The 13,291-nt window shown below is 32.2% G+C and overlaps 1 protein-coding gene across 2 annotated transcripts in view; it reads left to right on the forward strand.

Moving 5' to 3' along the window:
* The window catches only part of CNDP1 (carnosine dipeptidase 1), a 74,419-nt gene that overhangs the window by 43,070 nt on the left and 18,058 nt on the right, over positions 1 to 13,291 (forward strand). For both annotated transcript variants that reach the window (XM_023496280.2, XM_031946710.1), the window contains exons 5-6: positions 4,782 to 4,870; positions 10,550 to 10,747. In XM_023496280.2, coding sequence (XP_023352048.2) covers positions 4,782 to 4,870; positions 10,550 to 10,747 — 287 coding nt within the window. The remainder of the gene's footprint in view (positions 1 to 4,781; positions 4,871 to 10,549; positions 10,748 to 13,291) is intronic.

Consider the following 13,291-nt stretch of genomic DNA (forward strand, 5'->3'; position numbering starts at 1 on the left):
AGAGAAAACCTTCCAGAGTAGAGAAGCTGAAGCAACACTGACTTAACAAGCAATACAGAGAATCCCAGATTGAAGAAATCCTAACTGAAATTCCCTAGGCATATAATTGTCAAACTACAAAAGCAAATTCCCCAAGAAATGAGAGAAAAAATCAGTTATATTTCTAAAATACAAATTAAAGCAATATCAGACTTTTAAAAAAATAGGACAAATGTTGAAGATACCCAAAAATATTTTAAAACAATAGTGTGTCCAGAGGGCCAAAGAAGAAGAATGTTATTTACCTTCTGACAGAAAAAGTGATCAACTCAAGATATAGAAAGAAACAGATTTTGACATGGACATGTTGGCTTGATTTTGCATATTTGTTACAAGGAATTTGTTTTTCTTTTTCTCTTTTCAGCTGGGGAGTATAAGACAGAGTAAATATGTGCTCATTATGGAAAAAATTCAAAAAAAGACTATTATCTAAAATCACAAACTCCAGAACATGACTATTTTTAAAAAGACTAGTCTTTTATCATGGAATATAGCAAATTATAAAATTTTTAAAATAGACAATTTAAAGGCAATAGATTATTCTATAAAAACATGAATTTCTATAATTGACATAATAGAAAATTAATCATTCAAATCAAACAAGGACAGCGAAAGAAATAAGATGCCATCAAAGAATTAGGTCACAAGCAATAACACATGGTCAAGATGATTCACAGGTCAATTCTTTCAAACTTTTCAGGAACAAATAATACCTATATTACATAGATCACATCATTTACAAATAAAGAGAATGCTAGGATATTTATCCAATACCTTTTATGAAGGAAATATAATGTTGACTTAAAAACTTGGTAAAGAGAACAGTAAAAAAAAATAAAAATCATAGCCCAATTTCCCTATTGAATATAGATATATAAATGCCAAATAAAATGTTAACATCAACATATCAATATAATTTTTAAGTTATACATCATGACAAATGTTTTATATAAGGGTTTATATAAGTCATGTAAGCCTGACTCATCATCAGAAAACCTGTCACATAATTGAACATATAAACAAAACCATTTAAAAATTTTTTTTCAATTTATGTCAATATTTGCTCATAACTAAAAATACTAAAACATATAGAAATGGAGGGATTTTTCCTCAAAATAATCAAAATATATGCCTTAATCCAAAAGTTGATATAGCATACAATGAAAATATAGAAGCATCCCCACCAAGAAAAAGGTTGTCCATTTTCAACACTTCTAATGGTATGTTTTGGAAATTCTAATCATGTCAGTAAGGCAAGAAAAAACTATTGGAAGTGAATTTTTTAAAATATCATTATTTGCAGGTAACTACCATACATAGGAAATGCAATTATCTCAATCAGAAAATTAAGGATAACAATACACAAACTCAGAAATGGCACAGAATTCAAAATCAACTTAGGAAAATCACTTGAATTTTTAATTGCCAGCACTAAAAATAAAGAAAACATCATAAATATGAAACCCAATTTAAAATAACAATAAAACTTAAACATATTTCAGAATCAACCAACTCAGAAATACATGACCTACAAAAAGACAATAATATAACTATAATATTAAAAATAAAGGAATACCTAAATAATTTGAGTTCGCTTTTCAAGAAAAGTAAAATTAATATGTTAAAAATGACCATAATCTCAAAATTCACTTACATGATTAATACAATATGAATCAAAAGAGCAAAATGTTTTATTTATAGAAATAGATGAAAATGTAATGAAACATATAGAAAAACAAATTGACAATAAGGTCAAAGGGAAGACTGGGGGGGAAATGGTAATAATGGTAATTATACATACTCCCAGACTTTAAATCATATAACCTATTTCTCAAAACTATCTGGGACTAGATTTAAAAAAAAAAAAAAAAAAGATCAATAGAATAGCTTACTGACACCACATATCTAACTAAATATTCACAAAATACTAAAGTTTCATAATCCTATAGAAGACAGAAACTAGGGAAATGGTTCATTATTAATAAATGGACTTGGAAAAACTGCTTGGCAATTTGGCAGAAAATGGATTTAGAAAATGGATAGGGGCATATTTCATGCTATATACAACACTGAATTATAGTTGGATAATAGACTTAAGCATAGAAAGAGAAACTATTAAAAAGACAGAAGAGACATTTATCAGAATTTTGAAGGGAAAATGATATTTCTATTAGTCAGAGGAACTTATTAAGGTAAAACAAATTTATTTAATTACAGTAAAACAAAAAAATTTCTGTACAACAAAAACAATACAAAGAAAAATAAAGTAACAGATTGGAAAAATACTTAAGGCTAATATTACACATAAAAACTTTATAGCTAAAATATATAAGAGCCTATTAAAATTTTCATAGGTTCAGTTCAAAATATACAAATGGTGAAAGGCTATAAAAAGGCAATTTTTAAAAGATGAAACATAAATTGTTAATAATCACTTGAAAAATGCTCAACTTTAATAATTAAAAAGAATACAAATTAAAATAACTTTGAGATAACACTTCAAACTGGCAAAAATAATTAAATCATTAAAACTAGTGCTAGTGGGGTTGTATAAAATTGTTGAAAGAATTTCAAACTAATAGAATCTTTAGAAAGTACTCTAGCAGTAAACAGTAAAAAGTAACAAAAACAATCATACCCTTTGATTCATTAATCTCAGTGTTCAGTATATGTATCCCTTTTTTAAAAAAAAATTATAGCTTTTTATTTACAAGTTATATACATGGGTAATTTTATAGCATTGACAATTACCAAACCTTTTGTTCCAATTTTTCCCCTCCTTCCTCCCACCCCCTCCCCCAGATGGCAGGTTGACCAATACATGTTAAATATGTTAAAGTATAAATTAAATACAATATTAGTATACAGCATATATATCCTAAGAGTATTATCACAAATAAAAAAAGCTATTATCTTAAAGATTTTCATAGTAGTGCAATTTGTAAATTACCAAAAGAAGGAAGAGTGGAAGGTAGAAAGAAAAGCAAACTAAACATCTAATAATATAAGAATAGTAAAATAAATTATATTATATTAATATAAAAGAATTTTATAATAAAAATTAGATTAAAAAGTATAAAGAAATATGCAAAGACCTTTTGAAAATAATGAAAAATGAAAATATTAGATCCAGAAAAATAGACAACTATAAAGCACAAAAGAGATCAGGAAAAATGGACAAGAATGAACACATTCTGGTGAAAATTGTATAAGGAGTTACTGAAAAGTGATGACATTGTATTCATTAAAATTCGCTTATTTAAATCCAAGTAGTTTCAAAGTAGGATTAACTTGCTGCAATGATATTTGATATTAAATGTATAATGGCATAGGAATTGTATTTGTGATTTCACTGTTATAAGGAACTCCCAGCTTATAGAACTCTCTCTACCAATTCAAGGCAGCACCTTCTCTGCAAATTAGGGTAATAATAGGGTAATAGCTATAGCAAGGTAGTAAATAGAGCAAGCTGGGCCTGGAATTAGGAAGACCTGAATTCAAATCCAGTATCAGCCACTTACTAGTTGTATGACCTTGGGCAAGTCACTTAACACTATTTGCTTCAGTTTCCTCTTGGCAAACCACTCTAGTATCTTTGCAAAGAAAATCCCAAATGGGATCATAAAGAGTTAGATGTGACTGAACAACCACTACAACAATAAAGCACTAAGACATTGTGACTTGCTCAGGCTCACACAGCTAGTGTGTATCAGAGACGGGACATGAACCCAGATCTTCCTGGATCCATAACCAAGACTCCATCCTCTAGGCCATGCTGCCTCTTGAATTTTATAATTCATTAAAAGAAGAAAGAAATTTCACTTTTTTCAAGAATTTACAAAAGATAATGTAGTTCCATCCTGCCCCTCTCCCAAAGGAATCTAGTTTTTGTTATTTATGTCTTCAATTGTCTAAAATGTTTTATTGATGACTTTAGTTTTTATTAGTTATTTTAGCAAATAAAATGGATAGAAATGCTATTTCACTTCCAGCCTATTCCTTTCCTTTCATCAAGTCATTAGGTTTATTACTACTGATTTTTTTTCACTTGTCAAAGATTCCATGAGCTCTTTTTCTTTTTAAAGGCTTCCAAGACTTGTCTTTTTTTCCCCTGAGGCAATTGGGGTTAAGTGACTTGCTCAGGGTCATACAACTAGGAAAGTATCTAAGGTCAGGTTTGAATTCAGGTTCTCCTAACTTCAGAGCTGGTGCTCTTTCCACTGCTCCACCTACCTGCCCTTCCATGAGTTCTTGAAGTGCTTGGATGGATTAACTCATTAGTAAGAGTACTTCTCAATTAAAGGTGAAAATGTTTTCCTGCTTAAAAATATCAAAGCAAAAATTAATATTTTATGAAGGCAAAAGAAAAAGACAGATTGTGATGAATCATTACATTTTTCATTCATTCTTCATCTAGTTGCAAATTTTAAAAAAGACAGATTACATGACATTCAGTGACAAATATGTAGATTTCTTCCAATAAGCAATGGTAAAGGGATCAACTTGTTAACAAGCCACTGAGATGCAGTCTTCACATTAGTCAACCATTCAAATAAATATGAAATTTGTGCTTATGAAATGTTTATATTTTGCAATTTCAAAACAAGATTTGTGCAAGGACAAAAATGCAAATATGCTATTAACGTAACTATTCATCATGTTAAATTTGTTTTGAACTTTTTAAACTTGACAGAACTTTAAAAAATTGTTCTGACCCTTTTTCCTTCTTTTCCCACTTAAAGGAAAACTTTATGGACGAGGAACATCAGACAACAAAGGACCTGTTTTAGCTTGGATTAATGCAGTGGTTGCCTTCAAAGCCCTAAACCAAGTATGTCACCAATGGTCTATGATATTGAATTTGAAAGGATAATTATGAATAGAAAATGGTCATTAACTTCATGAAAATAATACATTTAATCATAGTAGATAGCTGGAAAGCATCTCTGATTATGTAAAATTATGTTGAAGAAGATTTTTTTTTAAATTAAAGCTTTTTATTTTCAAAATATATACATGGGTAATTTTCAACATTCACCCTTACAAAATCTTGTGTTCTAAATTTTTTCCCTCCTTTCCCCCCATCTCCTCCCCTAGACGACAAGTAAACTAATTAATATATGCTAAAACATGTACAGTTCTTTGAAGAATTTTTTAAAAGTCACTCATAGGTGTGATACTTTTTAGGTAAGACTGTGTTTTATTAATCTTCAGATACATAGATATATAATATATATGTGTGTATGTGTGTATATATATTTGAATAAATAAGTGGAAATATGTTTCCACAGACAGATTTATAATTTCAAGCTAATGTGGAGCATTTTTCAGGATTACAATAGGTGGTAGCCATCATTTGAGGTCACATATTTGAGTCCACACATTTGAGTCACAAGATGACTTTTCATTTCCTTCTCCATATCATTTTAGAGATGAGGGACTAAGGCAAACAGGGTTAAGTGACTTGACTAGAGTCACACAGCTATGAAGTATCTGAAACCAGATTTGAACTCAGGAAAATGAGTTTTCCTAATTCCAGGTCTAATACTTTATTCACTGTGCTACCTAGCTGGCCAGGGCTAGGTGGTATTCAATATTTAAAGGACCTGAAATTTCATTGCTATGGATGTATCCTTGACTTGTAAGTAATTGATAATTTAACAGACAATCTTTGAGAAATTCTATGACTGAAAAATTAATCACCCTGCATATAACTTGATGATGAATCTCTCTGAACTTCCCTAGACTTGTCCTTGGATCATAGACCTGAAATGGGGCACTGGCAGTAAGTACTTACCTTTCCAGCTTGGTAAGGCATGTGAGAACCTGTTTTATAGTAGTATAGCTTTAGAAAACCTAAGGCCAGTATCTTCAAATCACAATAAGATAGTGAAATAGAGATATACAGGAAGACATTCCATTGTATTTGAATCTTAAAATGAAAAATAATAATAATTGCTATACTGGCCTCAGATAATAAAGATAGCTCTTCTGAATCAGATTATATCTATATTCACAGACTCTAAATACAGTTTTTGAATCTCATGTTGATTAGTAATTCACTCTAAGAAATTCACCATGTTTGCTTGGGTTTTTTTCTCATTTTTTTCCTTTGATTTGATTTTTCTTGCACAGCATGATGAATAGGGAAACATGTTTAGAAGAATTTCACTTGTGTAACCTATATCAAATTGCTTGTTGTCTGAAGGAGAAAGAAGGGAGGAAGGGAGAAAAATTTGGAATATAGGGTTTTACAAATGTGAATGTTAAACTATCTTTGCATAAATTATATTTGGAAAAATAAAATATAAACATAAAAAACAAATAATAAATTTAAAAAAGAGAAATTCAACAACATTCAGCTAAGTACTGAAGTAGAGACACGATTTAGATTAGAAAAGATCTTTGCCCTGAATTGCTTGCGGTCTGTAGGATCAGAGCATCATAGATTTAGGTCTGAAAGAAATCTTAGAGATTCCCTAATCCAGTGTTTCATTCATTAGTTTAAAAAAAAAAAAAAAAAAAAAAAAAAACAAGCCCAGATAGATTAAGGGCCTTGACAAAAATCAGGATTTGAACCCAAAACATTTGACTCCAAACCTAGCACCCTTCCACTCAACTATGCTTTTTTTCATAAAGGGATACACAGATAATGAGACACAAAATTATATCTTTATATTGTTTGTATATTGTTTTATATGTTAATAATACTGTTTGTGGTGATTGTGACCAGCAGAAATTGTCATTTAAAATCTTTAAATGACACTTAAATTTAACACTTGATGTTATATAACACTTATTTAATAGTAAACTGGTCAAGAATAGTCAATGCTTATAGGTATCTGCTGCTTCAGCTTATTTATATTTCTTTCTGAGGCCATTACTTACCTTTTTATTCACTTCAATTCACACATATATTAGTGGAAATATGAGTTGGAACCAAGGCAAGCTTAAGATAGGAGCTCAGGCAAGCTCTGGTTTCAATTTCTGCTTCTAATAGTTACAAACTATGTGACATGAGTCAGTTAGGTGATGTAATGGGTAGCATTTTGGGGTTGAGTCAGGAAGATATGATTTCAAATCTAGACATTTACTAGCTTGTGTGACCCGGGGCATGTAATTTAATGTCTGCCTCACTTTCCTCATCTGTAAAATGGAATAATAATAGCACCTATCTCCTAGAGTTGTTGTTAGGATCAAATGAGGTAATAATTGTAAAGCACTTATCACAGTGTCTAACATTTAACAAAAAATAAATTGTTTTTAATAATATTTTTTACTATTATATCTTTGATAACTTGCCAAAATTGTAAGTAATAGCAAAAATCCTGGGCTGCATTATTAGAAGGAGTTCCTTCCTAGAAGTTCCCTACTGTATTGAATTAAGTTGCAGATTTTTAAAAAATATAATGCAGACTAGAATTCTCTGGTATTAAAAATATGTGCACTTATAAAACATAATATTTTTAAATGTCCATTATTACACTCCACTCCACTTCTCTTCCTATCTTATTTATTTCTAAACCTAGTTCTGTTTGGAAGAAACACGAAATCACAAAATATCAGAACTGCAAAGAATTCTCCATCTAATTCAGATCCCTCATCTTACAGATGAGAAAACTGACTTCCATTGCTTTCATTCCAAAACAAACCCAACCTAAGCTGGTTCTAAAGTTCAGATAACACCCAAGAGTGTGGGTAGTTCCAGTTCTTGGCAGGGTTCCAGTGGAGTCCATATTTCGGGAACTCTTCCAGTGCTGATTAGAATACTCAGAGTCATCTTAAGTTAGCCAGAGAGGGACTATTCCCTGCCTGTATTGTCCTGTGTTCTGGGATTAGCCCCCATAGGTTCACTGTGGTCCAACATCCCCTAAGGTGAGCCTGAGAATTAGCACATAATTCTGTTTCCCATGGTCAGAACATACATACCCTTTGACTACAGGACCCTTAATCAATTCACAGTAAAGTTGGCAAGCATCCATGAACACTTATACCTGCAGACCTGGTCTGGTCTAGAATGTCTGGTGTTCTGTCCTTTTCAAATGACAGAATTATTGTTTTATATAAAACCTAAAAAGCACTACAAACATTTAAAAATATATGAACTTCCTCTATGCCAGCCCACATTATAAATCATAAAAGAAAAATGTAGAAGGCACCTCAGCTTTTTAGCAGTCTGACAATCTTTTTGTATGTACATTAAAAATGCTTTCATGTAAAAAGTCCTGTGAATTCTCACATCTCACAAACTTTGGTTGCCAAAAAAAACTTGGTGGATGCCAATGACTTCCCAGCAATTTTTTATTAACCAAGTGATGCTGTTGTGAACTCTTATATCATTAAGATTTCAGTACTCTCAAAAGATTTGCTAAAACACACAGAAATACAATGGGATATAGTTTCATAAATCATTATACCTATACTACCCTTAATTAACTAAATGAATAAAGTTAATTTATTTTCTGATACAGCCCTTGTTTTTCCTTTTTTAAAATTCACTAATGTAAAAGTTTCTTCTCATCATTAGTACTAATTAGTGTGATTCTGCTATACTAAGCTTACACTTAACCTTCTACTTCTTTTTTTACATTTGTATTAGTTCAATGCTTTCTGTTCTGGGAAAGAGTTTGGACCTTATGAAGCTTACAAAGACCTGAAGCTATAAGTTACAAAGATACCAAAAGATCAAAAGTGAAAAGGGCAAAAATGTGTTGTAAAAATTTAAAAGGCACTCTTCCACGCTCAAACATTAACTAGAGAAGAAATCAAGTTCCATTTTTTACACAAGATCAAAGTCCTTTGAGAAAATTAAAAAGAAGATTGAAATGATAGTTGAAAGTGACAGATACTTGAAACAGAAATTATAGCAAAGCTCAAATATTAGAAAATCTTCTGAAATAAGATGTGTTAGTTTATGATTCTGAGTATGGTAGCATTTTTGTTACTACTGTTGGTTTATTATAATAAAGAGATAAAGAGAAAAATAAAAACTGCAAGTCCAAGATTGAGTCAGGAAAGAAAGACTATATTGTCTTAAAGATAGACTGACCTTGGATTGAACTTTTCCTTTTAGAAAAGAGAATAAAATGTCAGTATTCTGAGAGAACACAGTGGACTTGTTTCTAGCCAGGAGATTTTTTTATGAATCTCTCCCCACTAACCTAAAAAAAAAAAACTGATATAATCTCCATCATGTTCCCTTCACACCCTACTCTCACGCTTCTCCTTATACCTAAATTCCCCTGATACCTTGTTCATTCCTACCTTTCCTTTTAAGCCCAGTTCCAATGCTACCTTCTCCATGATACACTTGGATAATCATAAGGGACCTTAGGTATCAGTTGAATCCACACCAAAGCAGTTCCCACTATAACATATCTGACAGGCAGTTAGATCTCAATAAACCACTTCGTTTTGCCACTTTTTTTTTTTGGCTGAGGCATTTGGGGTTAAGTGACTTGCCCAGGGTCACACAGCTAGGAAGTGTTAAGTGTCTGAGAGCAGATTTGAACTCAGGTCCTCCTGACTTCAAGCCTGGTGCTCTATCCACTGCACCACCTACCTGCCCCCTGTTTTTGCCACTTCTTAATGCATATATTATCACATGTTATTATCAAATGTATTATAGTAATCCTTGCTTGTGCCTTCTTTCCCAAATAGATTATGAGCCAGCTCCTTGAGACTGTCTTAGCTTGCAGTTTGTAACTTCCCCTGTTTCAACCACAGTGGTCTATATATAGATATGGAAGTGCTGAAGTGATAAATGAGTAAATGAATATTATCCTTCATCACCAATATTAGAGTATTGTAATGCACTATACATTATGATGTATGATGACTTCAAATGTCCTTGTACTCAAACAAATCTGCTATATAAACTTTAACATATTTAACATGTATTGGTTTACTTGCCATCTGGGGGAGAGGGTGAGGGGAAGGAGGGGAAAAATTAGAACAAAAGGTTTGACAATTGTCAGTGCTGAAAATTACCCATGCATAAGTTTTGTAAATAAAAAGCTATAATAATAAAATAATCTACTATATAAGATCAATCATATTTGTGAAAACAAGATAGTGAGAGCATATATATACATTTAATTTGAATTTCCCCAATTGATGGAAAGGTGGCCTCAGAATCAAGGATTCCAGTGCTACTCCTAACCAGTACTTGACAAATTACCCAAACCTGTCAGTGTTCTGAGTAGCTCTCTGAGATGAGAAGGGTCCAATGTATCTTGGTAAAGCAATATTTTCACCAGCACCTCCTTATAACAGTGAAGTCACTGGTCCAATCCCTAGGCTAATCTCTAGTCCTTTAATTAGGGGCAGCATGGCCATAGGGCAAAGAAAACCATCCTCTGAGTTAAGAGGTTCCAGGCTGGCATACAGTGGCTATAAGACCCTATAATACACACACACACACACACACAAGATATAAGCAATTTCTGATTTTTGAAAGATGAATAGATATAGAACTAGTTATTAAAATGTTTTGCTTTTTTAAATTTAGGATATCCCAGTGAATATTAAATTCATTATTGAAGGAATGGAAGAAGCAGGTTCAATTTCATTAGATGAGCTTGTCAGAAGAGAAAAAGACCGTTTCTTCTCCAGTGTTGACTACATTGTCATGTCAGACAACCTGTGGATTAGCAAGAAGCCGGCACTCACCTATGGAACCCGAGGAAACATTTACTTCACTGTGGAGGTACTGAGAAAACTGCCAGCAATTTGAGTGAGAAATATCTTATTGGGAAAAGATGAAAGGAAACCAAACTGATACTTTTACTCCAGAGTAAGAGTGGTTATAATATATCTCTGAAAGGCACACACACACATATATACATATCTGAAAGATCTAAAGTATCGGTTATTTTATCAATGGTGGTTGTAAAGATTTAGTTTCAACAAGCATTTATTAACTATCTATTATATTATATACACTATAGGAAACACCAGGCCTACATACAAAGACAAAAAGAAAATAGCTAGATGGAACTTCTACTAAAAGAAAACAAACACACATATATAACTAGAAAATATATGCAAAATGTGAAGTCACCAGGGTGAATAGATAACACTAGTTACCCAAATATAAAGAAAACATCTATTGCCCCAGACATCATTATTCCTAGGGATTCTTGCATATCCTAAATTCTGAATTTAACTAATTGAGAGAGCAAGAGTCTATTAAGGGCATCGTTTCCTAAGTGGTACTTAATAACTCACATTTCGATAGAAATCATCATTGACTGTGGCAGTAACAAGTTTTTTACTCTGAAGAAGAAAGTATTGTTTTACATTGTCAAGTACTGATTATAGATAAATAGAATTCTCATCTCATAAATTAAAATGCATGAAACATAATAAAACATAATCAGAATCCATTATTTTCTCTTTGAATTAAATTTTTTTTTCCTAGGTACTTTTTGACAAAATCAGGAACTTTCATTCAGAAAATGTATTGGCAGATGTCTCTAATTATCTTCTGGCATTTCACCAGAATACCAGGAAGTCCTGTTAGTGAGGTACAATAGATAGCAGGAGTTTCCATTGAAAAGAAAAGCCACTTCAGTAATTTAGAAAATAGTACCTTCCCTTGGTTGACTATCTCCAACTTATCCTGTATATATATATATTGTTTGCAGGCTTTTTCTCCTATGAGACTGTGTCTTGAAAGCAGGAACTAGGTTTTTGAGGGGTGGGGTTTGTGCCCTTAGTGCTTAGCATTGCCAGTAGTACATAGCAAGTGCTTAATAAATGCTTATCAACTTGACTATAACTTCTCTGTAAAAAGTTTATGACTTCAAGTGAAGAATATTGCACAATCTATCTGATAACACTCTAGTGATGATTTGTTTCTTTCTTGTTCCAGGGAAGATTTCTAAGGAATGGGGAAGTTAGAGAAGTTATTGGGAAGTGATAGTGTTATAAAAAATAAAAAGCATCAATAAAACTTTAAACACCATCCCCATCAAAAGATGGAATTATACTGGTCATCTGAGTCAGAGGAATGATTTAAGGTCCTTCCCCATTAAATAGGAATTTTTCCAGAATATTTTGATACTAAAGACATTAAAACTTTGTCATTTTATGACTTAATCATCAGCTTCTCTAGAGGTCCCCAGAGATCAGCCCCATTATTCCACTTTTTTTCATTAACCTGCTGAAGGATTGGCTAAGCTACTTTACCTCTCCAACCATTATTAGGCCAGTTTCTTCTTAACATTTTCTGGTTGATTACTCTAAAGGGGGATATACCTCTATCAACTAAATGATCTAAAAGTTCATTTCTCATGATATTCCAACATATAGAAATAGAAACATCCTTTGTGACTTCTTCCAAGAAAGCCTAAGAGAACAATTTGAAGACAAGATTTAGTCAAGGATATTATTGTTGTTTGTTCTTCGTATTTGAAGAGGATCATGACATCAGGGAGCCGAAGCCATAAAGTGCAAGTGAACTGGACTGAAGTGAAGGAGGGCTGTGCAAGGTCAACTGCCTTCAGAACTATCTGGGTCCATTGACTAGATATAGATCAAGACAACTGGAGAGGGCCCTGGGTGCAGTGGAAGACCATGACCTTTTTAAACTAAGGTCTTTAACAGGTCTCGGCTTGACTGAGGCTGTACCTATTCAGTAAAGTTGGGTGGCAACTGAACCAAGACTGGCCTCTTTCACATAAAAAAAAAAAAAAAAAAAAAAAAAAGATAAATAAATATCTCCAGGAGAGGAATATACTCCAGATTTCTAGCCAAAATAGAAATGATTGCTATTTACATTCATTCTGAGTCAATCAGGACCAACTGGGGCTTGGTCTGGAACCTATTGTTGGTCATTCAATAAATTACAGAGTGATTTGGATTTAAAATGTAGTCTTTAAGAAAGAAATTTATCTTGCAGCATATAAAATAAACTCATATAAATCATCAGCATATCTATATGTTACCAACAAAGCCTAACAGAAAGAGATTGAAAGGGAAATTTCAATTAAAATAATTGTAGACAAAATATTTGGGTGTCTATCTGCCCAGACTAACCCAAGAACTATATGAATACAATTACAAAATACTTTTCATACAAATAAAGTTAGATCTAAACATTTGGAAAAATATTAGCTGCTCATGGGTAGGTCAAGCTACTATAATAAAGATGACAATTCTATATAGAAAAAAAAAGAGAGAAGGAAAGAAGAAAGAGAGGGAGGAAGAAAGAGATGACGGGAGGGAGGGAGAGAAAGGAAGGAAGCAA

The sequence above is a fragment of the Sarcophilus harrisii genome, chromosome 1 (genome assembly GCF_902635505.1).
Source record: "Sarcophilus harrisii chromosome 1, mSarHar1.11, whole genome shotgun sequence".
Classification (NCBI taxonomy): domain Eukaryota; kingdom Metazoa; phylum Chordata; class Mammalia; order Dasyuromorphia; family Dasyuridae; genus Sarcophilus; species Sarcophilus harrisii.